Below are 25,265 nucleotides of genomic sequence, written 5' to 3'. Positions count from 1 at the left end.
CTCACGTCTGTCTAGAGCCTCTTGGTATCGACTTGGTGGCTGGGAGTTTCCTTGAGCTCCTCTTTGAACTCCAAGCCTTCAGCATCCAAAACATTTAACCCTCAATTTCTTTTCTACTTTATCAGTTTGGCTAGCTTCCATCTGGCAGCATTTATTCACAGGCTTCCATTCCACATCTTGTGTTTGCAGATGTATTTCTCTTTCAATTAACCCCCTGAAATTGTTTTCCTCTCCCTTGAGCCTACCTTCCTCCAGTCTGACTGGCACATCTCCCTTCTCTGGATGCCTGGAGGGCAGAAGCCGGGAGCAGACACGCTGGGTCCTTGAGCTGGAAGTGCCAAGCAGAGGGTGTGCCCTGTCCACAGGCATCAGGAGGAGCAGATGAAGGAACGTGCAAGTTCGACAGCGCCTGCTTTGCCCATTGTGGGTTGGGGCTTGCAGTGCCAGAGGCACTTTTGTCTCTGTGGAGTCTCTAGAGCATCACTTAAGAATAATCAGGTCTACCCTGAATGCTTTCTCAGATACTCTGGAACATGCACCTACATTTCCACTGCTGCAGCCTTTAGACTGAACAATGGGCATGTCCCTGCTCACCAGTGGCTTTTGCCCAGCTTCCCTTTAGAACAGGTATTTCTAGGTAGTCACTTAAAAAAAAACTAATAAAAGAACAAAAAAAGACCTGGTCTAAAGTACCACTTACCAAACAAAGAAAACGCCTGGTCACCGGGAATATCCTCCCTCCTGTGCCTGCTGTAATTACTGAGCAGTAGCAGCCTTAGGTTGCTCATCTGGGTGTCTTGGCACTCCAGGTCGTTAACGTGCATCGGGAGACGAGAGCCGCTTGCCCACTGCTAAGATGACGTGGCAAGCTTCTGATGGCTTGGGAAACCCTGTAACTTCTAGAGGTTCAACATATCTGTTGCTGGGACACTAGTCAAGCCTTTGAAGTGAAAGGGCCTGGAAGTGAAGCAAATCCTTGGTTATTCACTGTCTTTCAGCTGGCAACCCATCACAGCTTGGTACTACCACATCTGGATCACCCTGTAAGACACACCTTTTTTTTAATTTAAATTAAGTAATACTGGCACTGCTAGGGAAGTTCCTAAAGAACACAATTGCTTGAGCTCCAGAGAGGTAGAGAATGTACTATTCAGCCTATATAGTGGTTAGCTTAATGTTGTGTACGATTCTATCAGAGCAAACGAGTAGTAGAGATTGAAATCTCAGCCAGAGCTACTAAAGACTTGGCATTTCCATTTGGAGAAACTTTTAAAGCCAGGTTTCCCTGGAAGCTGCAGAAGACTGCTAAGCAAAATATAACTGTCTATGCTACAAAAAAACAAGAAAAAAAGAGAGGGTTTGTTTATAAGTGTTAACTACTTCTCTAGTTTTATCATCTGACTTTTAATTCTTAAATTTCCTGGCACAGTTGCTGAAACAGTTTTGCTGTTCCTAATACGCAAGTAGTGAAATAATGACATGTTATGCTACCCTTAAGGGTTGCTTCTGCTTTGTAGTGATTGAAGTGCCTTATCTTCTCAGGTATCAAATTGTTAAATTACAACACAAATGGGAGATATTCTGATTTAATGTACCTTTTCCAGATCTCTCGGGAGTCACAACGGTTCTCAATGAGTTTTTAAAGTCCTGTTAAACCAATATTTCAACAATTTGTCAAATGAAAACAACACCAAAATAATCTAAAAGTAAGAAGCCATGGGAAACTAGACTGAGAGAAGGAGAGAAGTAGAGAACTATGTTTTTACACACACATGTGGTTTTCTTGCAGAAATTTGTTGAAACTAAACAATTTTATTAGAATCTGTTTATTTAGAAAGACATTTTCAGGGAAACAATTGCAACCAGAAAAAAAAAAGTTGACCACACTCAAATCAGCAATGGAAATTCCCACTTAATTTTGATACCAAATGAATTTTACCCAGTGGGATTAGAGATACTTTCATGTAGTTTGAGAAAACCTGGGGTAGAGTTAAGGTGGAGCAGCTTGATAATGCATGGGATCATGTTCAATCTCATGCCTCCTGCAGCAGTTATTTACCTTCAAAAAAAAAAAACCACCCAACAACCCCAAAACGAATAAACAAACCAAAATCTCACAAATGTGTGAGAGCTTGATTCCAACAGGTCAAAATAATTACTTTAAAAAAAAAGTTAATGCATAATAAAAGGAGATGTGAACTTATTCACATGGAAATAGATACTCAGGTTAAAAAACCAAAGGATTTGTTTAAACGTCTAAAAAAACCAGCCCTGTGATTGTTTGAGTTATTACTAAACTATACTGTTTTACAGCACTCTCTGTTCTTAACCATTTGCATTTCTTCAGAGCCTTGATTTGCTTTTGTCACAAAAACTCTACTATTTATTTCTCTTTTTAAAACAACAAGAAGAACAGTGTGTCTGAAGTGTGTGTGGTTCACTGGGAGTTCCTTGGGATGTATTTGCAACTCCTGAAGCAAAAGAATAAAAAAAACCACCCTGGTATTTTATCTTTAGGAGTTACATTTTTTGAACTTATTGAATTTTTCAAAGATCAGCATGAAGAGTTCTGATTAAATGCTTGCTTCAGCGTTTTAAAGGCTTCTTGTATCCCTGTTGCCTAAGGAGGTCGTACATTACGATTGCTCTGTAAACATCAGATTGTACAGAATTGGCTCTGCATACCATGCCGGGCACACAAAGAAGTAGTCAAATGGCTTATCTCTTGCTTATCAACTAGTTTATTTTTCATGCCCAAAAAAGGCTGTATTTTTACAAGAGCAGCTGCTACATTGTAAATAATTTAATGGCTTCTGTTAAGTAGAGCTGTCAATTTTGCAAACAATATTAAAAGGAGATTTTCATTTAACCATGAGATTGCTGCTTTTAAAATGCATTTTTTATCCCTGGAAGTCCAGTGGAGGATGCTGGAGAATGAAAACAGCTCCCGATTTGCAGACACAGGTCCAAAAGAGAATAGGTACAGTTAAATAATGGCGCATCTGTGAGCAGGGAAAGCATGAGATCTCATCACCTGTGTACAGTGTTCAGAGAGCATCCAGCTCATTAAAGCATAGAGAAACTTTTAGTGAACTTGTAAAGAAACATATTTGGCTATTTCTCACAGTCACTTGATGCTGCAGTATCTGGAAATGCAGAGTGTGCATTGTGCAGTTGTGTGTGCTCATTATCCTCGTATTGATCAATACAATGGCATTTTGTAGATAAAGATTTTTAGCACAATATAATTCCTATTATTGCATCTGATAAATGACTTTAGTGATGAAACAACAACGATAGCCACGATACCAACTCTCAAGTTTTGAAAATTCAAATGCAGATTCAAATCCTCAGATCCTAACCTGATAAGGAAATGCTGGGTTAAAATTAAAAACACCGAGAGTTTGTTGTGCAATAGGCCAAAGGAAGATCCCAGATTACCTGAATACAAAATCTCAGGTGCCACTTTGGATAACTCCTCAAAGTCAAGCCTGTATTAAGCACCAAACTCTAGCCAGAGCCCTCATCTCGATGTGAGGACTACCACCTTCTCCCAGCTCCAAGGTGGTGTTGCCAAAATCCTTCCCTTTTTAATTAAATGTGGTATATGTTGCCTCTGGTTTGGGAAGGGCTGTGTTGTTTAAACAGTTTTCCATGCACATTTGTTTTTCCTGCTGTAGGACTTCTCAGAGGGAACACAGTCCAATGTTCTACAACAAAAATCTTTATCTCTTTACTCTGGAGCTCATATCTGATGGTTTTGTGGCTTTGAACCACTCCTGGCATCTGATCCTATCTAATGTTCTACTGCAACACAGCAGCTGTATACCTAGACTAGAATAGGTTCAATCCTTGTAACTTGAGGTCAGTTTCTGATATTTAATTTAGATATGAAAGTGCAAAGATATCTATTTGCACTCCCGTGGGTAAGAAAGCCCCTCATCCCCCAGTTTGGGCTACAAGCATGCTTGCATGACAGACCACTCGGTTTTCCATGAGATCCCTGTGCATCCAGTGGCATTATTTAACAAGGTGTAGCTGTGCTGCATCCACAGCACAAAATGTCAAAGTCAGTGGCCATGGTTTTAATTTCTGATATATGAATGCCACGAGCAATATGCCATACAATGGCTGAGTACATCCAAGTTACATCTTACTGTACGTTACAAAAGTGCTAGGTCCTATCCAGAGCACACACGTGAGTTACGGTGAAGTGATTGATGTGAGAGGGCTGTGATTTATTCAGGCCTGGTTCTCAGCAGGTATCAGAAAATGCAAAGTAATAGAGATCAAGACAAAGCAGGTCCAATCCTATTTTGTTGCCTGTCTCACTACACACTCCTCTCTCAGCTTCTCTCAGGGTTTTGTGTTCTGAAATGCTACTGCTCCTACCAGCTAGGTTAGCCTCAGGAGTGATGTCTAAAGAGAAGCCATGGACACTGAGTATTGGTGAACGTGTGTAACTTTAAGGGGGTATGTTATGTAGGCCTTAGACATTACTGAGTTAAGTACAGAAAAAAAGGATTGGGGGTAAAGATGAATTACACCAGCTTGACTCACACCGTACCTCTCAGCTTTGACATTTAGAAATCTAAAGGATGTAACATTTCCCTCCTAAAAAGTTAAGGTTGAGTGAAGAGGGAGGCTCTTCAGGACCAGAGATTCAGGTGGAAGGATGGCAATGAGAGCTGTGTTCCCAAGCAGAGACTCTCAAAGTTTGTCACATGAGAGCTGCAGTGGATTTTACCTACACACACGTCAGCAGGAATTTTGTTTAAGCCCTTTCCCAGAGTTCTTCAGGCATAGCAAAAGCAGTTTCTCCTGCACCTTTTTAAGTTCCCCATATTGCTCCTCTCCTCTTATCTGCTCACTTTGCAACAGGCTTCAGGAAGAGATCTCCAGAGAAACCTTCATTACTTGTTCTGGACTTGAGCTTCCTAGACATAGAGCATTGCTCATACACCTTTTTTTAATGCCTTCCTTTTTTTTTTTTTTTTGTCCTTGGATTGTTTTTATACAAGGTAAAGTGGCAATTGCACCAAGGCCAGTTTAGCTCCTGTATTTATTGTAATGTCATCTGCATGCTTGGAGGTGTGTTGCCCCTCACCGAGTTGATGTTTCACATCACTTCATGAGTGGGAAACAGCAGCACGGGTGGAGAATATCACTTACCTGAGAAACCCAAACCAGTTGCCACACTTCACCCTCTCTTACACCACAGATGCTAGTAATATTTAGGTGGCATGAAGAGTAGAAACAGTCCACAGCAATCTTACTGCATTAGCTTTTTAGGACTCAGAGTTTCACAAATGCTTACGAGTCGACTTACCCTCATAAGCCAGGGAGCGTTCTGGGTCTCTGGCCAAAATGTAAACTAGCAGTATGGCAATGCTTGCAAGAGCATTATATTCTTCACACTGCCCATGGTGTTGCCATGGGTATCGTGCAGATTAGCTTTTACAGGATCCGGGAAGGCAGAGAACAAGGGGAGAAAAACAGGATTTGAAAAAAGCAAAAACGCAAAAGGGTCTTACGATTTTGAGAGAAATCTTTTAAAGTCTTTATCTGTAACAGGATTTTTTTTCTTAATCCAAACTCTCCTAGCCTGGGGCTTGATTTTTTTTTTATTATTATTGTTATTTATTTATTTATTTGAAATCTCACACCTACAGTGTGCATTTCCTCCTCTATGTTTTTTAAGTGGTTCAAGTATTTTCCAACAGTTTCTTTCCCCAAAGGGCTCACACTGGAACTTGGGAATTGGAGGCCCCTCCTTCACCTACTTGATTGTGAACCAAAATATTTTGAAACAAAGCTAAGGGAAGTCTTCATTTTTAAAGGGAGGAGTTACACATACCCTTGTGAGGGAACAGTCCAGTTGATAAGACTTTGATCCGTTTGGCAACAGTGAAATACTTAAGCTCAGCAGCCTTTGGCAGACAGCTAAAGCTCCTGTAGTTGACAATTTAGAGAAGGCATTTCCTCCTTGCTAACTAAAGCCAGCACACACTCCCTCCCTCCCTTCCCAAAACTCTTTGACATGTTATTGTTGCTGGTTGTTAGCTACTTGGCCTTCCTGTCAAGGTGAAGAGTCAAGGGTGAAAACTCTGTAAGCACATTGTTCTCCATTAGATTTGATCCACTACAAGAGAGGACACCCTTTTTGACATCTAGGGCAAAGAATTGGCAACGTGATTGGTACTTTTAAATGAAGTACCATATCTTGATTATCATATCTTGATTCATCTTAACAGGACTTCTGGGGCAGTCAGATGAGGAAGACCCATCTCAGGAAGCTTTCATTGTCCAGTCTCCAGAGCATGGAGGAGAGCATGAGCCACCTGCTCCGGGTCCAGCCATCAGACTGCCAGCACAGAGCTGCTCCCAAAGGTGAGCAACACAAGAAAAGTCACACAGGCAGCTTGTTTTGTAAAGCCAAAGAAAATCCTGAATTTCCATAACAGAAAGTGGAAGGGAGGAAGGAACAATTGCTTTTGAAATGTACATTTTTTCTTCTGAACTTTCCTGACCTGTCACTTGCATCATGGCTGTAAACACAATCAAACATTAAGACACTAAGCAGGAACTAAGAAAAACTTGGAAGCCAGAAGGACATGGCATGGTCACAAAGCAATCTCCAGAAACATATTTTGTGAGCATTTAACGTGCAATAGCACAACCATTTTTCAAATTAAACCATTTGGAAAATGCATCCTTAAATGTGCAGAAGAGAGAAATACAGCCACAGAAATGCAGTGAATTAACAGTTGCAAGTGGTAAACAGAACTGTCAAAACCCTAACATGATCTTTACAGAATTCAGTAAGCTCATCACTGGCCTGTCATCAACACCCCTGGGATGATCTTTTAAGAGTGCCCTTCTTTCCAAAGCTGGTTAAAACCTGGAACTTACTAAGAGACAAACAACAGGTCTGATGACTTCTTTATTCCACTGCTTTTGTTGCTAGTGAACCAGCACAGCACTTTTGCAATGGATGGGAAGTTAGAATGAAACAGTTCTTCTGCAAAGATTAACAAAGCATTTATTTCTCTTATTTTTCTGTTCTATGCCTACTGTATGTAGGAACATCTTTAGTAGATCTTGTGCAAGTACAATGTTGGGCTTCCACATTGACAAATCATCCCCTAACCATTTGTGTATAACTCTGTTGAACAGTCTTTGTGTGGGCAAGAAACATGTTTTTTTTTTCTCCTTCTGTTAATATGTATGTTACCTGCTTTTCTGTCTTTCCTCACACAAAGAGGTTGAGCTTTTGCAATATTAGATATAATATCCATTATATCCAGCTGCACACTGCTAGCAAAATATTTGTTTTCTACATAGCCTACAACTTTCAAGATACAGAACATTGTCTAAAGCTTTTAGAGATGTCTAATGGATTTGGAGATGAGACTTGCTTTTAAAAATACAGTGCACAATTATTTCACAATTAACTTTTGGGATAGAGATAGCACCTTATCAATATTGGCAAATAGTAAAGACAATGAAGTCATGCTGGAAACTCTATTGACTGCAAAAGACTTTCCAAGTGCTCCAATAAAAGGAGCTCCTTTAACTAGAGCACAGACTAATCCCAACATGCCTCTGATGCCAAAGTATAAACACGTTATCCTCCCTTCAGCTCACCATTTCCCTTTCAGAGGTTGTTATGACTCACACATCTCTGGCAATCCGGCGTCTGCCTTCATCAGGCGTCTTGGGAGAGACGTTGCAGAATTCAACTTTGCTCCTACTCACAGGCTCCTCAGCTTGACCACGTTCACCTGCCCCTGCCCAGGTGGGTCACCAAAAGTTGCTGAGCCTCAGGAGTGGCTCCTTGCAATCATCAGAGCTATAAAAACTGCTGGCATTGCCTGAGGCTTTTGTTTGCCTCTTGCCAGGTTGGTGAGTATAAAGCAAGCTCCCCACCCACGCAACAGGCTCCTCTGCCTGCTGACACACAGTGCTTGCAGCTGACCTCCCCTGGGAGAGGATAGAGTTTTTGGTGGCCTCTTGCAAAGCTGTGAAAGAAAACTTCTCACCGCTCCCCTGGCTGACCGCAGCCACTTGAAGCCTGCCAACCCGAGTTTGAGTTTTAAAGACACTCCCTGTGACAATACCAGTTGGCTGGGAAGGTCACCTGCTGAGGCACAGGTGACTCCAACAGCCTCTTGTCTGTGCTTAAAGAAAAAAACAACAACCAAACCACAGACAGTTGCCTCCAGTTTCACAGAGTTTGTTTTTTATAATACATCTGCTGCGAAGTCTGCATCAGACTTCCTCGTGTTAAGAAATTTGTATAAAGAAGGAAGGCTTTTGAGTGTTAGGCGCCCAGATAGGAACATTCTCAGTTCTGCAGTCATTATGATGGTTCATCTCTCTGGCCAAGATACTCCAGCACTACTAGACATTTGTTTGCCTGGCCTGAGGCATCAGTAGAGGACACAGTTTATAATGGGTAGATGGTTATGCAGCACTTGAGGAAATTTCTTTCAGTTGGTCCAACGTGTGAACCCAAAATCAAATCATAGTTGCTTCCTGCTGCCTCAGGGAATTCCCTCAAAAAATGCCCTACCAGCACCTTACTAAAAGGCAGTGAGGCTTCTGAAAGCCCCAGCTGTATGGTGCTTGCAGCTGAGCACCTTAGCAGTGCACAGCAAAGTTATTATTCTAACCCATTTCCCACATCACAAATCCATACCTGACATTTCCACTGTCCACCTCTTCCCAGCCACCAACCACTACCTGCAGTTTCAAAGTCAATAACCAGGACACGGTCTCTCTCCTGTAAAGGCCTTTAGTCATTCGTTAGCTTGCTCATTTTTTGTTTTGTTATTGACTTTCTCCATTTCTCATGCTGTTTAACGCTGGGCTTTGGTATTTCTGTATTCTGCTCACCAGTGAGATAAATGTACATCCTGATTCATTTCTTATTTACTTCTGAAGTCTTTTCCCTCAAGGAAAACAAAAGAAAATTCCATTTTCTTAATAGATTTACTACTATTCGCTGTTCCCCATGCACAATACGGCCTCCTGTCTTGGCCAAGTCACTTCAGCTGTGCTTTTTACGTATTACTGTAGGCAACTTGTTGATTTACCTCCTCAGCATGATTTAAATCCTTGAGATATTGTCTCTGAGGACTTGATTTGTAGTCTGGGGAACAAGGTTAGCTTTTGTTTGCTTCATCCCCTGCACATTGGCATCCCATGACTTCCTACAGCAAATGTCTGTGTCCAGGATCTGGACTCCTGAGCATTGCTCCAAGTTTAACATGAGGGAATGTGCTGCTGCTCTCTTTTTGACATTCCAGATGCTCTGCAGTGCCAATAGTTCATTTCTGTTGTTACTCAGGACAAGTCCCCACTGGGTTGCAGACCTGAGCCAAAGTAACCTTGAAGTTGGATCTAACTGAGCAGTTGAATCTGCTTTGAGATCGTTGGGCCACGTCACCTCCAGAGCTCCCGTCCAACCTAAAATCTTTGTGAGTTGAGCATCGGTATTCAGTGTCATTAATCTTGCATAAAAACCCCACAACCTCATCTGTACAAATCAATTGTAAGCCACACAAAGCCAGCAACACCTCTTGTGCACTTGGCCTGCCTGAATTCAAGCACTCCCGGGCTCTGCTAACTTCTGGGTAGCAGTGGTTCCCCTAATCTCTGTAAGACACCACGACAGGTCTTTGCAGATGTTCAACAAGAGTGCTCAATGGCTTCTCTTTCTTCTTCCTCAGAGTCTTTTATTGTCTGCCTCTTTGACTTTACAGCTTTGTACCAGCTAGTCACACCAAATAATGAGATCAGTGGACCTACATTATTGCACTTCTAACACTTCCCCCCGCTGTCAGACCCAGATACTGTCCCAATTCTATATCTCAACCAAGTTTCTGAAGCACATCTCCAGTGCATACCCAGACTTCTTTCTTTCTTGTATTTGAGCTTTGACAGAACCTTAGTTTTGGGACAGCTGAGGCATGAGTTACATGAATTATAATCTCATTAATAATACCTAGGCAGAAGCCCTGGGCAAGGGGTGCTGTGAAGAATACCAGAAGATGTTTCTAATTGAGCATCCTTAATAAACTTTGTTACTGATGCCCTTCAGGGAGCCTGATGTCTGCATATGTGTAACAGAAGGCCAGTTTTCAGGCTGCATGATTAACAAATCACTTCAATTAACTCCTCACATCATCATCTCCTTTGCCTAACGAGGAAAGGCATAGCCTGGAATGGAGAGAGGGACAGAAAAGGCTGGCACCAAAATAATAATGCATAAAATAGTCTCAAGGGTTTGTTTCTTTCAGAATCTATTCTAGGCAAAGTCTGGCTTCTCTTCTTGCTTTGACAGTCATTAAGCAGAGAACTTAGTTTGAGACTCAAGTGTCTCAAGTAGCACTAGTGTGGCTGTCAGCAGAGAGCTGTAGTCAACTTTACAAACCATGCACACACACACACAAACTGAGAGTAAGTTATGGGAAGTAAAGATTTCAGGACAACACTCCAGGCAGAAGCTTTTTATTTGCTGCATGATTTCTTTCACTCAGTTAGATATCACTGACAATGCACAGTCCAGTGAAGAGTTTGACGAGATGAAGCTCTCATCTGTGGCTTACATTTACTGTTGACCATCACCACTCTCTCCTTGCAAGTGTCACACGTGCTGTAGCCTAGCAGTTCTTGTCCTCTTGTTATTCTTGTTACCCATTTGTGCAAACGTTTTGATCAGCTTCACCCTTTTGCTGCCTTTTAAATTACAATGTTTTCAGAAGGTATGGATGCTGTTGTTCAGAGGACCAAGGCAACACACTGGTCCTCTCAGTAATAAAGGAATTGATTGATTCCCTGTGGGACAGCTTAATTGTGGATGAGTCAACTAGTGGGTGCCTGTGACCATGCCAGAGTTTGGCACATAAGTCAGCACAGAGCTATGAGTGTGCTCGCTCCTCTGCCTTTGGCATTGGTAACTGCGGTGTGGGTTTCCTCACCATCAGTGTGTCATTCTGTTTTCTTCACCATAATCCATTTTGAGTTTAAATATCTTGCCTTTTTTGGTAGTGTTGGGAAGTTTGTGAAGCTGGGATCTACAAGGTTTCTGTTTAAGCTCAGAAGCATGTTTCGCTGTTTTGAATCTGCATCGTCACTGATCAAACCTCAGGGAAGTGTTAAGAGAAAGCTACATCACAGTCTTTCATATCTGTATATGTTGGTTATTAAATCAGCATAAAGAAAGAGAAAATTAGAATTATCCCATTGCATCCCCTTTTGTGTGTCACGTGAAAACTCCCATTACACATCTTCTCACTCTGCTGTTTCATGCAAGTAAGCAAAATAGGCATTCACCACCATCACAGCACTTCTGTTTTGTTCTCCCACCATCAATTATCTTTTTCAAAGGTCCTCTTTAACCAGGAAAAAAAATCTAGTCTCAAAAATAGCAGGAATATGGGCTGATAAAATGTGGTCTGCCATGGGCCCAGGCATAATCCTACAAGCTGCTCTATCTGTCTCAGCAATTTTCAGTTCCCAAGTAACTCTATTAAGAGGCGTGCTGCGGGGATGTGGCGAGGTGGTGTAGGAAATTCATCGCAGAGGTGGGATCCAGCAGCTCAGCAGTGCTAATCCTGCCAGGTTGCTGCAGCCTCCCTTCTCATTCTTGGACATTGCTCAGCCCCTGTGAAGGCAACAGGAGGTTCACATGCATCGAGAACGCGACAGCGGGAGGACAGCGCGTGGCTCTGTGCAAAGTTGCGCTCTCAGTTTCTACATCTGTGAAACTGAGATAATGCATTACCAACTTCAAAAGGGTGTTGGGCAAATTAATTAGTCAGTGTGCGTACAGCACCTTGAAAATACAGAATTAACTCTTATTAGCCCGTAAGTACTCGAGATGCATCGAGATGCCTCTTGTTTCCAGACAAAGGTGCTCTTGATTAAATTAGATTGCTAACGTATCGATGCGTTAGCACACTTGAAGAAAGGAAAGTTGGAAAAAGCAATTTGGCTTCATCACATGAGCAGCGTGTATACTTAATGGAAATTTTTCCAGCATTCACAAAACAAAGGAAAATCAATAAAATGTCTGCCAACTGTTCCACTGAAAACATTTTATAATCTATAGCGCCGAGAATCCCGAGCCAAGATAAACCAGTGTTGCTGACAGAAAATACTGACAATTATTCTACATTGATTCGACTTGGCCCGGCCCAGACTGACCTTGTTTATTCATCTCACTCTCTTAATTCATATTAACTTGGCATCAAAATGGGACATGTGGCATGTGGGCTGAAGACCCATTTCTGTATCTTAGACTCAGATAAATGTAGCACATTCAGTACTTCTAGTGCCTTGAGCTCTTAGGTAGATTTATATGCATTAGACAGAACTGGTTAAGTTCCTTTTATCCCCGCTGGGCTTTTCATGTCTGTTGACTGTAAAACTGGAAGCTCGGTAGAGGTAACATCTTCTTCTAAGCCTTCGGATATACATGAAATCCTCCCAGTACTGGTCAATTTTAAAGACACATCCAAAGAGGATGGAGGGTTTTAAGCTCTTTTAAAACATAAAAATAGAAGGGTTATGGCAATTTGGCAGCCAAAATGCAATTTGCAGGTCTCGTCAGAATCTGAGGCTGTGTGTAAGAAAGCTGATCAAGACACTACAGAGGAGATAATGGGGTCGAAGAGCAGAAGAATCCCTCCGGTTTTGCAACCAGCATAATCTGGTCTCCAATGAAGTTTCTTAGTTTCTTTTGCTGAACCAATAAAGCTTAGCATGATGGGAGAGTTGCATTACTGCAGCTTAAAAGTGTCTCGGGAAAGCTGATGAGGAGAGGTGCTTTTAGTTGCTTTACAGACGTCCAGCTGCTTGCATAGCTATGACCCGACTGGCAGTCTGAAGACAAAGGCACGGGGAAAATCTGAGCTTTTTCTTTAATTATTTATGTTCTTATCAGTAATAAAGGGCTTTTTATGTCTGGGATGTGTTATTTGTATTCTCAAAGCCAAGGGAGCTTTCACACCATAGCAGTGAACAAACTGGGTGCCGCACAGTAGCGGTTCATGTTTTCATTCTCTCAGCTGCGCTGCTGTCATGCCTGAAAGCCACCCTTGAGTAAAACCTGGCTTGAGTCAACTACGTCCACAGAGGACAAAAAGCCACCTATATGTGGAGAATTCTCCCAGAGGGGTTCCCAGTTGGCCTGGCATGGGAGATTTAGTTTATTTTCTCTGTTGGACTCGTTGCCGAAGGCAACACGGGCAGCACTTGGCAGTTTGCAGACAGCAGGATGAGCGACCAGTTGGCAAGCCAAGGTAGCAAGAGACGACCTCCAAATTTCCAGTTCCACTGCCTTGGGAATGGACTGCCTTTCCACACACCTATGTAAACAGAGATTAATAACGAGGGAGGAAACTGAGACTAGCAAAATCAAAAAAAAACCAGAAAAGAAAATCTCTCTGCATTTTCCATAACACAGAACTGGTGCTTTCCTCCCTGCAGTTCCTTCAAAACTTGGACTTCAAGGATGGAAGTGGTGTGAGGACAGGGTTTAACTGCAAAAGACACAGAAAATCAGCTCAGCCTTTTGGGTCTGACATCCTCCTCTCCCAGCACCCACCCAACCGCCTCTGTGCAGGGCTGCCGCAGTGCCAGGTGCCTGCTGCGTGTGTTGCACATCCCCAGCCTGTCCTGCCTAACAAAACAATAATTGCTCAAAAACCTACCAGCTTTACACCAGATCTTTGAATGACAGGACAGTGCTGGAGAGACTGCACAGCCAAATGAGTGATCATTAGTGACACTCAGTCAACAAATTTATGGTATCTGATAAAAAAGAGCTATAGTCTGTAGCCAGGGAATTATACAGGCTGCTGTGTACTTGTAAAGATAGAGAACAAATGAAACAGCTTTACTCTGCTATGCAACATCCTCCCAACTCCTCAATCCTTGCTCCCTCCCCTTGTATCCCTTCTGTTTTGTTTTCAAAGATCCACCAGCAGCAGACAGGCAGAGGACACAGAACTTAAGCCTGGAGTGGATGGCCACACCGCCTCCCTGATGGGGAAACGCTCTTCCAGTAAGCGGGAAGGTAAGCAAATGAGTCTCTCCAAATATGCACAAGGGAGTGAAGCTAGAAATGATGGGGACTGGTAACTTGAAAAAAACCTTGGATCTAGGAAGAAAAATAAGGCAGTAGCATTGCAGCATGGAGGGCCAGCAGGGAGGGCCATGAGGACTCGGCTGTCGACTCTCACAATGTAGAATAAATCAGCTGATCATACCGATCTCCTTATCTTGTGGTGCTATTCACAGTTTAACAAAGACAGGCAAAGTGTTTCTTAGTTTTGGTCGTAGTTGCTCTGTTATTTGGTGCACAGTGGCCAGCAACAGAGCCTCACCAGTTTTGTGGCTTGTGAAGCAGCTGCAGAGGGTTCTGGGGCAAACAGACGTTTCCATCTTGCTTTGGCAGTGTTTTGTATCTCCATCATAGCAGAGTGAAAGTAGTGTAACAGTGCAATGGAGGAGCAGTCCAGCATGAGAAAGTTGTGGTTAAAGAATCACCCTGTAAAGTCAGCCTGGCAGAGAGATGTATTTGTACATGGGGTGAGACGAGGATTTTTATCTTTTGCCTTGTCTGGGTGTCACATCACTATACTGACAGGTATGCAGGAACTTAGCCAGTCTCCAGACACGCTGACACGGAAAGTGGAGGCATAACTGTGGTTCCTATAGCCACAACTGAAATGGATAGTTTCAAACAAGCCAGCTACAGGTGTGCGTCCACGTTACAGTTGAACTGACAGCTTTACGCCGTCAAAACGGGAAGGTGCTGCTTCCCTCTCACCACCTTCTTCCACCCACGTTCACGGGATCACACGGGGCCTCCTGCATATTACCCCAGCCCCCAAAACTACCTGTTTTCTTTCCCGTGGGCTTTTGTCCATCCCCTGAACCCGACTGCCTTGCCTGGAGGACAGCGGTCACCTCAGACAGCACCAAGTGAGGGGCAGAAGCACATTGCCTGCAGCAGGACTTCTTTTTGATGTTGGCAGCTGTTAATTCAGCTCAAGCTGTAACACGAAGCCTCAACCTCAAGCACCTCCAGCAGCAACCCAACAGCACACAGGCTGCAAAACCCTCCTGAGACACAAGCTGAACGCTCAGGCGGGCAGCTCATATTGAGCTTCACCACCGTGGAGCTGCCCCACTGCAGGCAGAGAGGTGTGCTGCAGCCACGGCTCTGTCACAGCGTGTGCATCCCACTCCTGCAACAGCTCCCTGCTGAGCTGGAATGATGTGGGGACCCCCCCCCATCCACATCACCCTATCCACCCAAATCACCGTTGCTTTAACGTGGTGCAGTGTTTGAGGGAATATCCTACATGTATAGACTTGCATAAGCAATATATTAAACATTTTAATTCATCCATCGAGTAACAGGATATAAAATAGCTGTGGCCTGTCAAAAGAAAAAGTGAAAGAGTTACCTAATACCATCCCCTTGTTTGTTTGGGTTTTTCAGCAAGTTAAACAGAATGCAAATAACATGGTGATCTTTTTCTTTTCTTCTTGCAGGAAACTTGAGAGCAGTTCCTTCAGAGCAGGTAATGCATTTCTGATTGGGTTTGGGTTTTTTTATTTCTGCTTATTATTATTTACTCTATTTTACAGCTTCCTGAAACTCCCCGAGCCTGTCCCTGCAAGCTGTCTGCCTGCAGGGCTCTCACTGAAATCAGTAGCAATGCTCCTGTGCTGCACTGCTCAAGTAGGGCTTCTTTTGTGGCTTTGAATCAGTGCAGCGCATAAAAGTTGAAAATTATCATTATTATTATCCAGTGCCTGTTGGATGGGACCTAAGAAAGGACTTATTGTTCTCCATCCACGTTCATCTTCCACCAGCCAACCGCCGCTCATACTGGCGCTTGCAAGAGCGAGGCCACAGGAAAGAGGAGTGAAATTCTACCCTATGGTTTCATGATCGCTTTAAGCTGATTTAGCTGCAAGGTGCTGCCAAAAAAGGTAGACCATCCCTTCCCCCACCACCAGGCTCTGGTCCTATGTCTTCCTCCCTCTTGTCTCCCGTGCTGGCTCAGGTGCTCTCACTTCCAGCCCACGAGAAGCTCACCGGGACAGGGGAGGAGGAGACCTACTGTAGGTGGCCTGCTCTGGCAACAGGGGGTTGGACTAGATGATCTTTTGAGGTCCCTTCCAACCCTTAAGATTCTGTGTGTGTGTGACCTCCATGTGAGGAGGGAGACCCTACTCTATCCCCAAAATGCCTCAGCTACACCTGTCTTCTCCCATGGGGACATTGCTTCTTGGACTGGTTTGGTGCCCCAGGTGGTTGGGAGTCAGTGGGGGCGCATATTGAGCACATACATAGGGCAGCCTTGTCTCCAGAGCTGGTGAGTCAGCAGCATGCAGCACCAGTGCACTCCTGCAGGAAAAGAAACTTAAAAGAAAAATAAAGCAAAATAGTAAAATAATAAAAGTAAAATAAAAGAAAGTAAAATAAAAGAAAGTAAAATAAAAGAAAGTAAAATAAAAGAAAGTAAAATAAAAGAAAGTAAAATAAAATAGTAAAATAAAAGCTGTCTCATGTCAGCATGAATGCAGGCACAAGACTGCCTGTATTTTAGCCTCCTCCCAATTACAGTTCTTGTTGAAACTTTTCTTTTTGAGGCCAAAGTATTCAATGTCTGGCCTCGGTACAAACAGATCATTTAAAAAAAAAAAAGAAAGAAAGAAAAAGGAAAGGAAATGTTTCAACCTCCCAGGAGAGCAGGATGGCACTTATTTATTTCTTTCATTACAAAACCAACCTGTGCCAAGTAAAATCGTGCTCTAAGAGCTGTTCTACCAGTCCCAAAGCGCTGGAGAACAACAAGAGCCGGCCCCACCTCTGCAGCCTCCCATGGGCCCCTGTGCCTGCTCCTTGAGTGGAGGATGGGGAAGGGCTGGCAAGCAGGTGACATCATTTGCCCCATACTCAGAGGACGTCCCAGGTGGCCCTTCGATGGCTTTAGTGGTCTCAGGATACAGAGTAAAGGAAGATAGAGCAGTGGTGATGGTCTGGAGATACCGGTGGGATTCCTGGGTCTGCAGTTGAGTTATCCAGCAGTTAACTGCTCCTTCCCTGAGCTGTCTGTAAGGTGCTCCTAGGCCTCACGTAAGCAGTTGCATTAACAAACTGAGAAGTTTGTTTGAAAGCTCTGGACTGCCATGGTAAAAATCCACGAGCGCAAATGCACGGGCTGTATAATGGGAGTGATACGAAGAGGAAAGCTTTGCCATCACATCCCTCCCACAAGGGAGTGGTTAAAGCGTCCTTTAATTCCAGAAAGTCACTGCAGCTGAGTGGTCACCATTGGTAAAAGCTGGTGGGGCAAAGTGTGACATCTGGGGTGCCGGTGAAAGTGTAGAGTTGCTTGTGCACAAGAAAATGGGGCCACCTCCATCCTTGCTGAGCTGCTCTGGTTCTCACAGCACTAAGGGGAAGGAGGCAACAGCTGTGACGAGCGCGTGGGCTGCAGAGGAAACTGAATAAGGAGGAGCCTGATGTGCACACCAGGTTTTTTGGAGTAAAAAAGCCATCCACGCAACACTAACTTTGCGCTTCTGGGAGTATGTTTCCAACACTGTTCTGTCCTGACTGTTGGCAGCATGTTGAGACTCAGAAGTCTTGCAGCAAGCGGGTACCAATGGAGGAACCGACACCCACCATTTCAAAGCAGTTCCTTCTAACTGGACTGACCTGTGGCTTTAGTTCAACCCATCCTGAATCCAACCCAAACCCACCATCAGCAGCAGCTCTGCAGCTGGACGCCCCTGGCCTGTATTTGATGCAGCCCGTCTCCAAGGTCCCCCTTTCTCCCTGCTGCTCCCCCCCAGGCTGGCATCCCTCCACCACTGCTTCCCGCACATTGCTTCAGAGGGAGCCCTCACAATACTGGGCTCGGTGCCACGCGAGGGGAGCACACCCAAAACCCAGCCCTTCTTGCACAGTCAATTCTGCAGCTGTGAGACAGAGCATTCGCTTTGCTCCCCCTCACCAGTGTGTTGGTGAAAGGCTGGAGGCAGAAGTGCCTGATCCCCAGTGCAAATGGCCAAGGAGGCCTCAGTGGGGACACAGCTGACACAGACCTGATCCCTTGTAGGTGCATCGTGACACACGTCCCTCGCTCGTAGCGCTCAGCTATGAGGAAGCTTCTCCTCCCTGAAACTGTAAAGATCGTGCAACGAAATGTTCCCAGTCACCTGCCAGAGCAGCTGGCTGTCACGCAGCCAAGCAACACTCAGGCAATCAAGTAAGGCTTGTTTTCTAGAGGAAAGCAGGAGCCCCGCAGCATGTGATGGGTGGCTCAGAGGCAAGGGCTGCAGCTGAAGTCTCAGCTCACAGGAAGGGTCAGTGCAGACTACCTCGCTTTGCCCAAGCTGCTTTGGGACCAGTGATGAGCAGAGGATCCCGTGGCTGGGGGTGGAGGTGAGGCCTCTTTTAGAGTACTGTGTCCAGTTCTGGGCTACCCAGCTCAAGAGTGACAGAGAACTGCTGGAGACAGTCCAGCAGAGCAATTCCAAGATAATTAGGAGACTGGAACATCTCTCTTAGGATGAAAAGCTGAGAGACCTGAGGCTGTTGAGCCAGGAGCAGAGAAGACCAAGAGGGGAGCTAATCGGCACTAACAAGTACTTAAAGGATGGTTGTCAAGAGGATGGGGCCAGTCCTTGTTCAGCAGTGACAGGACAGGGGGTAACAGGCACAAGCTGGAACAGAGGAAGCTCCACTTGAACACAAGAAAAAACTTCTCTGCTGTTCAGGTGAGGGAGCCAGGGCACAGGCTACCCAGGGAGGGTGTGGAGTCTCCTTTGGAGGTTTCCAAGCCTGCCTGGACATGTTCCTGTGTGACCTGATGGAGGGGAACCTGCTTTAGCAGCAGAATGAGCTGGATGATCTCTAGAGCTACCTTCCAACCCCTGTCATTCTGGGATTCTGTGAAATGAGGAGCAAGCATCCCATCCGCAATATGTGGTATGGTCAGGATTTGGTGTTCAGCCTCAATCCTGTCTTCCAGGAAAGGCTAGAGATGGGATGAGGATAGCTTCGAAGGCCATGGTGCTCAAGACCCAGCCTAGCCTTGCTGCTTTGATCAGGGTTGGTTCAAAGAGTCTCCATGTAGAGAGAGTCTCTCATCCAGCCTAAGATTAGCAAAACTAAGCCTGCAGGTGTCCTACTCACCAGTGCTGGTACAAAAAAGACCCTTTGGAAAATATCATTCTTGACTGCTCTGTTTCTGGCCTGGAGACTGAGCATATTTGAGATGCTGAAGCCAGTGGTGCCCTGTGGCTACCAAATGCTTATTTTAATGTATTATCACTCAGCTAAACACCTGTCAGCCAGAAAGGTCTTATGTGATGCTATCCAAGGGGAACAAGGCATTTCCAGTGAAAGGGAGCAGTACCAGTGAGTCCTAGCAGTCATGTCTTTCCACATAGCCTGGAATCGAGCAGTTTCCACCTGAAGGAATGGGTTTAAAATAAATTCCCCATGATTCCTTCATTTCTTCCTGCCTGTCCCACTCTCCTCCTTTCTCACCTTCATCATGCCCTTGAGAATAATCCCCAGGAGAAAAAGCATAACGATAGGGCAGCACAGGGAAGAGCTGTCTCCTCATTTCCCCTTCCAGGAAACCAAAGGGATCCTCCGTTCTGCCTCAGACCTGGGGAGACTGAGCCGAGCGCTGCATCTGTCCTGTTATCCCTGAAGGTCCCAGATGGTTTAGTGGCTCTTCAGTTACAGGGTATGCCTTCCCATACTGCTCCTCCCTTCGCCTGCTGGAGCAGGACCACATCATTACCATGCAAAGCCCCACAATCTGAACTCTCCAGGGCACGAGTGGATGCTCTCCTGTCAGGATATTCATGTTTCCCTTCTCTGGATGACTAGCTGCTCATTACCATAGGCAGCAGCACGACAATGCTGGCTTCCCCTGTTTCCTGGACAGCCCTCTTTTTGCCCTACGAAAATCAACTCTCATCAAGTCATGAAGGGGTCTCTTACTGCCAAGGTGCTGCATCAGAATAGATGTGAATGTCAGAAGAAGGTTGCAAGTCATTATTGCTCTTCAGCCTTTGATTAGCATTAAACACCTCTACAAGCTTGATGCCACTTCACAGGCTTCCCACGCGACACCACAAAGTCAGCTGTGGCCTGACCACAGAGGGTTGCAAGTACCTTTTATGGAGGTATAAAAAGCACCTATGTAGGTCTGGAGAGCTGGGTTGGTGAGGAATGGGAGTTCTCATTAACCTCACCCCAGGCAGAGGCACAAGTCAGAAATCTAAACACCTGAGTCAGATACCTATCCAATGCACTTGGGACCCTGAGCCTTGAACAACAGGGATCAACCCAAACAGCTGTGGACTCTAAATGGTCAAACGTGGGGCTTTTTTTTTCCTCGAGGGGCTATTCCTTTGGTACCCAGAGCAAGCACCAGCAGAAACCTCTCTGCATCAGGCAGTGACATAGCTATAAGGAAAAAAGAGCCTTCAGATGATGCTCCTTACCTTCAGATGATGCTCTTTACCTTCAGCTGCTGCTCTTCAAGGGTTTCCTGTTTTGACTGCCCTGCAAAGTAAATAAACCTTTCATATTTTTGGAGCCTTTAACAAGTGCCATTTGGAGAGCAAGGAGAGCCCACAGAAAGCTTGTAGCCACCCAAAAACCAAGGCACATACAGACAGCCCTCCTGTGAAGGCTGCCACTGAGAAAGTCAGCTTACAACCTTCTTGAAGACACCTACCTAGGCAGCAGCAAAGCCATGCTTCCATTTTCAACCCAGTGTAGTCTGGGATGGAGGCAGTGGTTCCAATGAGGAAATGCTTTCATGTCATCTTAAAACTACCTCCAAGAATTAACAGGGGGTCATATTGTGGCCAAGCAACCTCCTGTCATCACCCTGCAAGGGATGTGCCAAGTGACAGGCTGGAAACAAAACTCGGTGTCCTCACGGCTCTGGTTTGGAGCTGTCGCGCTGTTACAGCTCTGTCCGCGCTGAGGTAGGGAGGTTGTACACAGGAATGCAGTTTCAGAGGCTGATCTCTATCTCTGTGGTTAAATGTACATGCCATGAGATGGAGCTGCTGCTCTGTAAAGGTTCCTTATGAAGCTGCAAGAGCTGTTAGGGGATTTTTTTTTTCTTTTCCTCTTTCCTGAAGTCAAGCAGCAGCGAGTCGCTCACACGAGTCCCGTCCGCACTCGCTCCCGCAGCCTCACACGGCCCCGCCAGCCACCTCCTGGGGCCGAGCCCACCTCCTTTCCCACGCCAGCCAGCATGTCTTGCCCTCTGAGACAGGACAAACACACGTTTTCCCTTTGTTTTCAGCTCCACACCTAGTTTTTTTTTTATTTGCATCACGAAGGGCTGGCTACTCACCCGTAATTCAAAAGAAAGCAATGACTCACTAGACTACAGCACTTTCCAAGGTGAAGTATTTCGTGCATTTCTCAAGGCACGCTAGCCCACGTTATGAAATCATAACCTCTGTCTGGGGCACATCTTCTCCCCACTCCATCCTCGTGTGCTTTGCGAAACCAGAGGACTGAGGTTTCCACTCGGGATTTCTGCATAAATCAGACGTATTTGCATGGCCTGAGGAATGCAAAACCCTATCCCCTGCGTAACTTTGACAACCTGGCTCGCTACCCGCTGGCATGAGCCCAGGCCTGTAGTGTTCACAGGATGCTTTAATTAAAAGATAACAAAAACCTAAAGTTTCACTTTTGCCAATAAGCTTCCAGGCACCGGGGCAAAAGGGTCAGGTGGAGCCTCAGCTCCTGGCCCCTCATGTCCCAACCCAGGGGACACTGTGAGCAGTCGCTGGACCCGCAGCCCCTGGTTTCCTCGAGCAGCAGGAGGCGGGGGGTGGTGTTGAAAAGGGGTTTAAAAAACAGGGAGAGAGGTGCCTTACCTTAAAATGCAGTGTCCACTGCTTTAGGGCTACATCCTCCATTCCCAGGCCAAACAGGGATGGTGTCTGCGTTTGGCCTCTTCTCCCTGGGATGGGATGGTGTTTCCAATAACTGTGTTTCCATCCCTCGTTGCCTGTCCCTGAAGCCTGCCTGATCCCACCTGTCTTTCTCCCACACAGGAGACTGGAAACAGCGGGTCTCTCAAAGTCGTGCACTTCGGGATGGTGTGACTGACCTGCCAGAGCAAAGAAGGGGAAACCTCACCAAGGTGGTGAAGTTCACAGAAAGTCCTTCAGCAAACTTCCAGCCAGCCCTGGATCCTACCACAAGCAGATGATAAAGCACCAGGCTTATCAAAGATGCTGCCTTCAGACCTGCAAGTTACTTCTGAGTTAGCACAAAGGTGTCTGTGAACAAACTGCCCCATCTTTGCTCGTGGAGGGCAATTTGGTGATGTTTTCATCAAGTCATTCAAAAAAGTGTGTAAACGTGGATTTAATGTACAATGCTCAAAAATTTGGGGGGGGGTGTGGATGACAATATAAACTTCTCAGGAGAAAGTCTGTAATTCTCTATGCATTATATATTTTAACAATCTTCACTTGGAAGCAGATTTGAATTTCCACTTAAGGCTCTGAAATCCCGTCCTATTGAGATAGCAGCAGATAAAATCTTCACTCAGGATACCTCTGTGAAGGAGCAGCCTTTCGCAGTCGGCAGCATCCTTCAAAGAATGCTCTCCATTTTCATATCTAGATATATCATCTTAGTTGAATAACCATTATTTTGCCATGAAGAAGAAGAAGGGGGGAAAAAAAAAAGGGACATGGAGCCTCTTAAACATCATTCCATTGGAGTCCAGATTTTAATCTGCCTCCTCTAACCACCAAGAGAAGATGCACTGAGAAGGGAACGTAACCCGTTTCAGCCCTCTACGGGTGTTTTTGACAGTGAAGAGAGGGACGAGTGTCATCGCAGGGTTTTCTTCCCACCGTTTGATGGGGTGCAGAGTGTCTGGATGCAGGGGGAGGATTTTGTACTTTACCATAGGCATGTGTGTGTGGGATAAGCTTGAGGGGTTTTTTTTTGGGGAGGCACTAAGTGGTTGCAACCCCGATGAGCTTCTCGAAATAGGTTTTGTATGACAAACACGTTTGTAGAATGAATGGACTGAAAATGAAGGCATAATGTGAAATAAAAACCCCAATACACCAACACAAGCTGTTGAAGTATTAACCAAAATTCTTCATTTACCCAAATGAAAGATTTGTGCTCACTTTTTCCCCATGAGCCAAAATCCTGCTCAATTCCTGCCGCACGACGGGCGGTTTTGATAACGCCAGGAAAAGAACCCCTCCCAATCCATTTCAGCACTTTACCCAAGCCATCACCTTTCCATGAGCATATTCAAACAGATTCGAATGAGCCTTATTTTTTGGCTTTGCAGGTCGAAGGGAGCAAATGGGCTACAACACATAGGGGAAGGTGCGGGAGGATTTGTACACCCAACGGGGGAAAAACATTAATAGAGCTTTGAAAGAGAGCAGGCAGCTGCGGCACCTCCCCGTGCAGAGCCGTGCCTGGGACGGCTGTGCTTTACACAGGGCTTGGAGGGGAAGATGCCTTGAATGTCCCACGGATTTGAATGTGCTTCCTGAACCACAGACGGGGTGAGGATGGGCCGCGTCCTTCGGCGTTGCTTCGCCGCGCAGCTATTTTCCCGTGTGCTGAATTGCAGCCATATTTCTGTCAGTACAAGTGATGGTCTATATGAGGGATTAATCTGACACCAGACGGTGATTCGTAATCCTTCAGTATATCATAATCTATTTACTTTGCATGCTAAGAGGATTTCAGCTTAAAAAATATACAGGAAGTGATACTAGAAATGTACATAAGATCCAGAATGCCGCTGCCTAAAATCACAGTTTTTCATTAAAGAAAGGGGAAAAAAAACTCCTCTGAAGGCTTTCTTGGAAAAGTCCTGTCTGTCTGGGGAAAAAAGCCCCAAGAAACAAAACCAAAGCAAAATGTTGAATAGGGATTTAACTGGAAATAGGCATATGTTTTCCTTTAGGCTTCAGCCCTCTGACCATTTTCACCCTCCTCCTTCCCCGCAGCTTTTTGTGCTCGGCCCCACGACATGAAAGAAGAACTCACCAGTACAGCAGGTTCCTCAGCCGGGACTTACACCAGCAGATTTTTATTGACGAATTCAAAACAGGTTTGGAACCGATGTGGGGTTTTATGGGCTTTAATTGCTACTCCAAGTGCATGAATTAGCAGTGACTGGCTAACGTAGAGGTCAGCACGAGGAAAAACCGCGAACACTGGGGTGCGATGGCTCCTTATTCATCTGTCATCATCTGCTTTCTTTGCACTCTGCCAGAAAGGCTGTCCACAAAATAACTGTAATAAGTCATGTTACTGGGTATGTCTCCTGAAACTTGTAATTATGATTTCTTTTAATCATTTGATTGATGCTCAGCCAGAACTTTTTGCATCCCCAAAGCACCTCCTGCACCCCCAACCAGCGGGCAGCCACCCCTGCCAGCAGTGACCCTGCCCAGCCTGTACCCATCTCCACATGTCTAAGTGCCACCAAGGGCCTTCGCATCATCACCCCTCACGGCTCCCTGTCACCTGCAGAACATTTAAAAGCAAAGATTTTCAAGCAGAGACTCAGAGCAAATACTCTGATAACAGCAAATAGATCATAAATTATTTGAGGTCCACAGAGCACCAAACACAAAAATCAACAGCAGCCCGAGTCGGGTTATATTCCAACCCCTCTTTCCCCTCACCAAGCCCTGGACTTTGACTTACAGACAAGAAAGCACTGTGAGAGCAGGTGCTTGGGCAAGAGGCAGGAGCTTCACCGGTCATGTGCATAACCTGGCGTCTTGGCACCACGGCACCAGCCTCTGTCCCGCCGGCAGCACCGTGGTCCAGCGGCAAATGCTATTCAAAAAGTAGTAGTCATACACCCAGCAGCTTTCTTGCTTGAGACGTGAGGCATGGAGTCAAGCAGGCAGCTGTTTCACAACCAGGCTGCCCAAAAAAAAAAGGAAAGCCCCGTGCTGCCGCTGGCGCCTGCTCCCGGAGCCGGGCACCGCTTTACCTGCCAAGACACGCGCTCGGGGCGGCAGCACCCGCGCCAGCCTCAGGGGAGCCTGTGCTGGGAGAAGTTTGCTCCACCACACAAGCCCCAGCAGTGCTGCTTTGCTGACAGCGAATTGGGGGGTGCCAGGCCACCTGCCAAACCCAGGCAGGACCTTTTCCTTCCCCCCCATGGGCA

At 45.4% G+C, this 25,265-nt stretch overlaps 1 protein-coding gene across 1 annotated transcript in view; it reads left to right on the top strand.

The window, feature by feature from the left end:
- The window catches only part of WDPCP (WD repeat containing planar cell polarity effector), a 105,053-nt gene extending 82,811 nt beyond the window's left edge, over positions 1 to 22,242 (top strand). Inside the window, exons 14-17 of the mRNA XM_061990440.1 lie at positions 6,255 to 6,390; positions 13,986 to 14,086; positions 15,574 to 15,602; positions 22,147 to 22,242. Coding sequence (XP_061846424.1) covers positions 6,255 to 6,390; positions 13,986 to 14,086; positions 15,574 to 15,602; positions 22,147 to 22,197 — 317 coding nt within the window. The 3' untranslated portion in view covers positions 22,198 to 22,242. The remainder of the gene's footprint in view (positions 1 to 6,254; positions 6,391 to 13,985; positions 14,087 to 15,573; positions 15,603 to 22,146) is intronic.
- Positions 22,243 to 25,265: the final 3,023 nt, after the last annotated feature.

Source organism: Colius striatus, chromosome 2 (assembly GCF_028858725.1).
Source record: "Colius striatus isolate bColStr4 chromosome 2, bColStr4.1.hap1, whole genome shotgun sequence".
Lineage (NCBI taxonomy): Eukaryota > Metazoa > Chordata > Aves > Coliiformes > Coliidae > Colius > Colius striatus.
The sequence above is the reverse complement of the archived record's forward strand: the minus strand, read 5'-3'. Positions and strand labels throughout refer to the sequence as shown.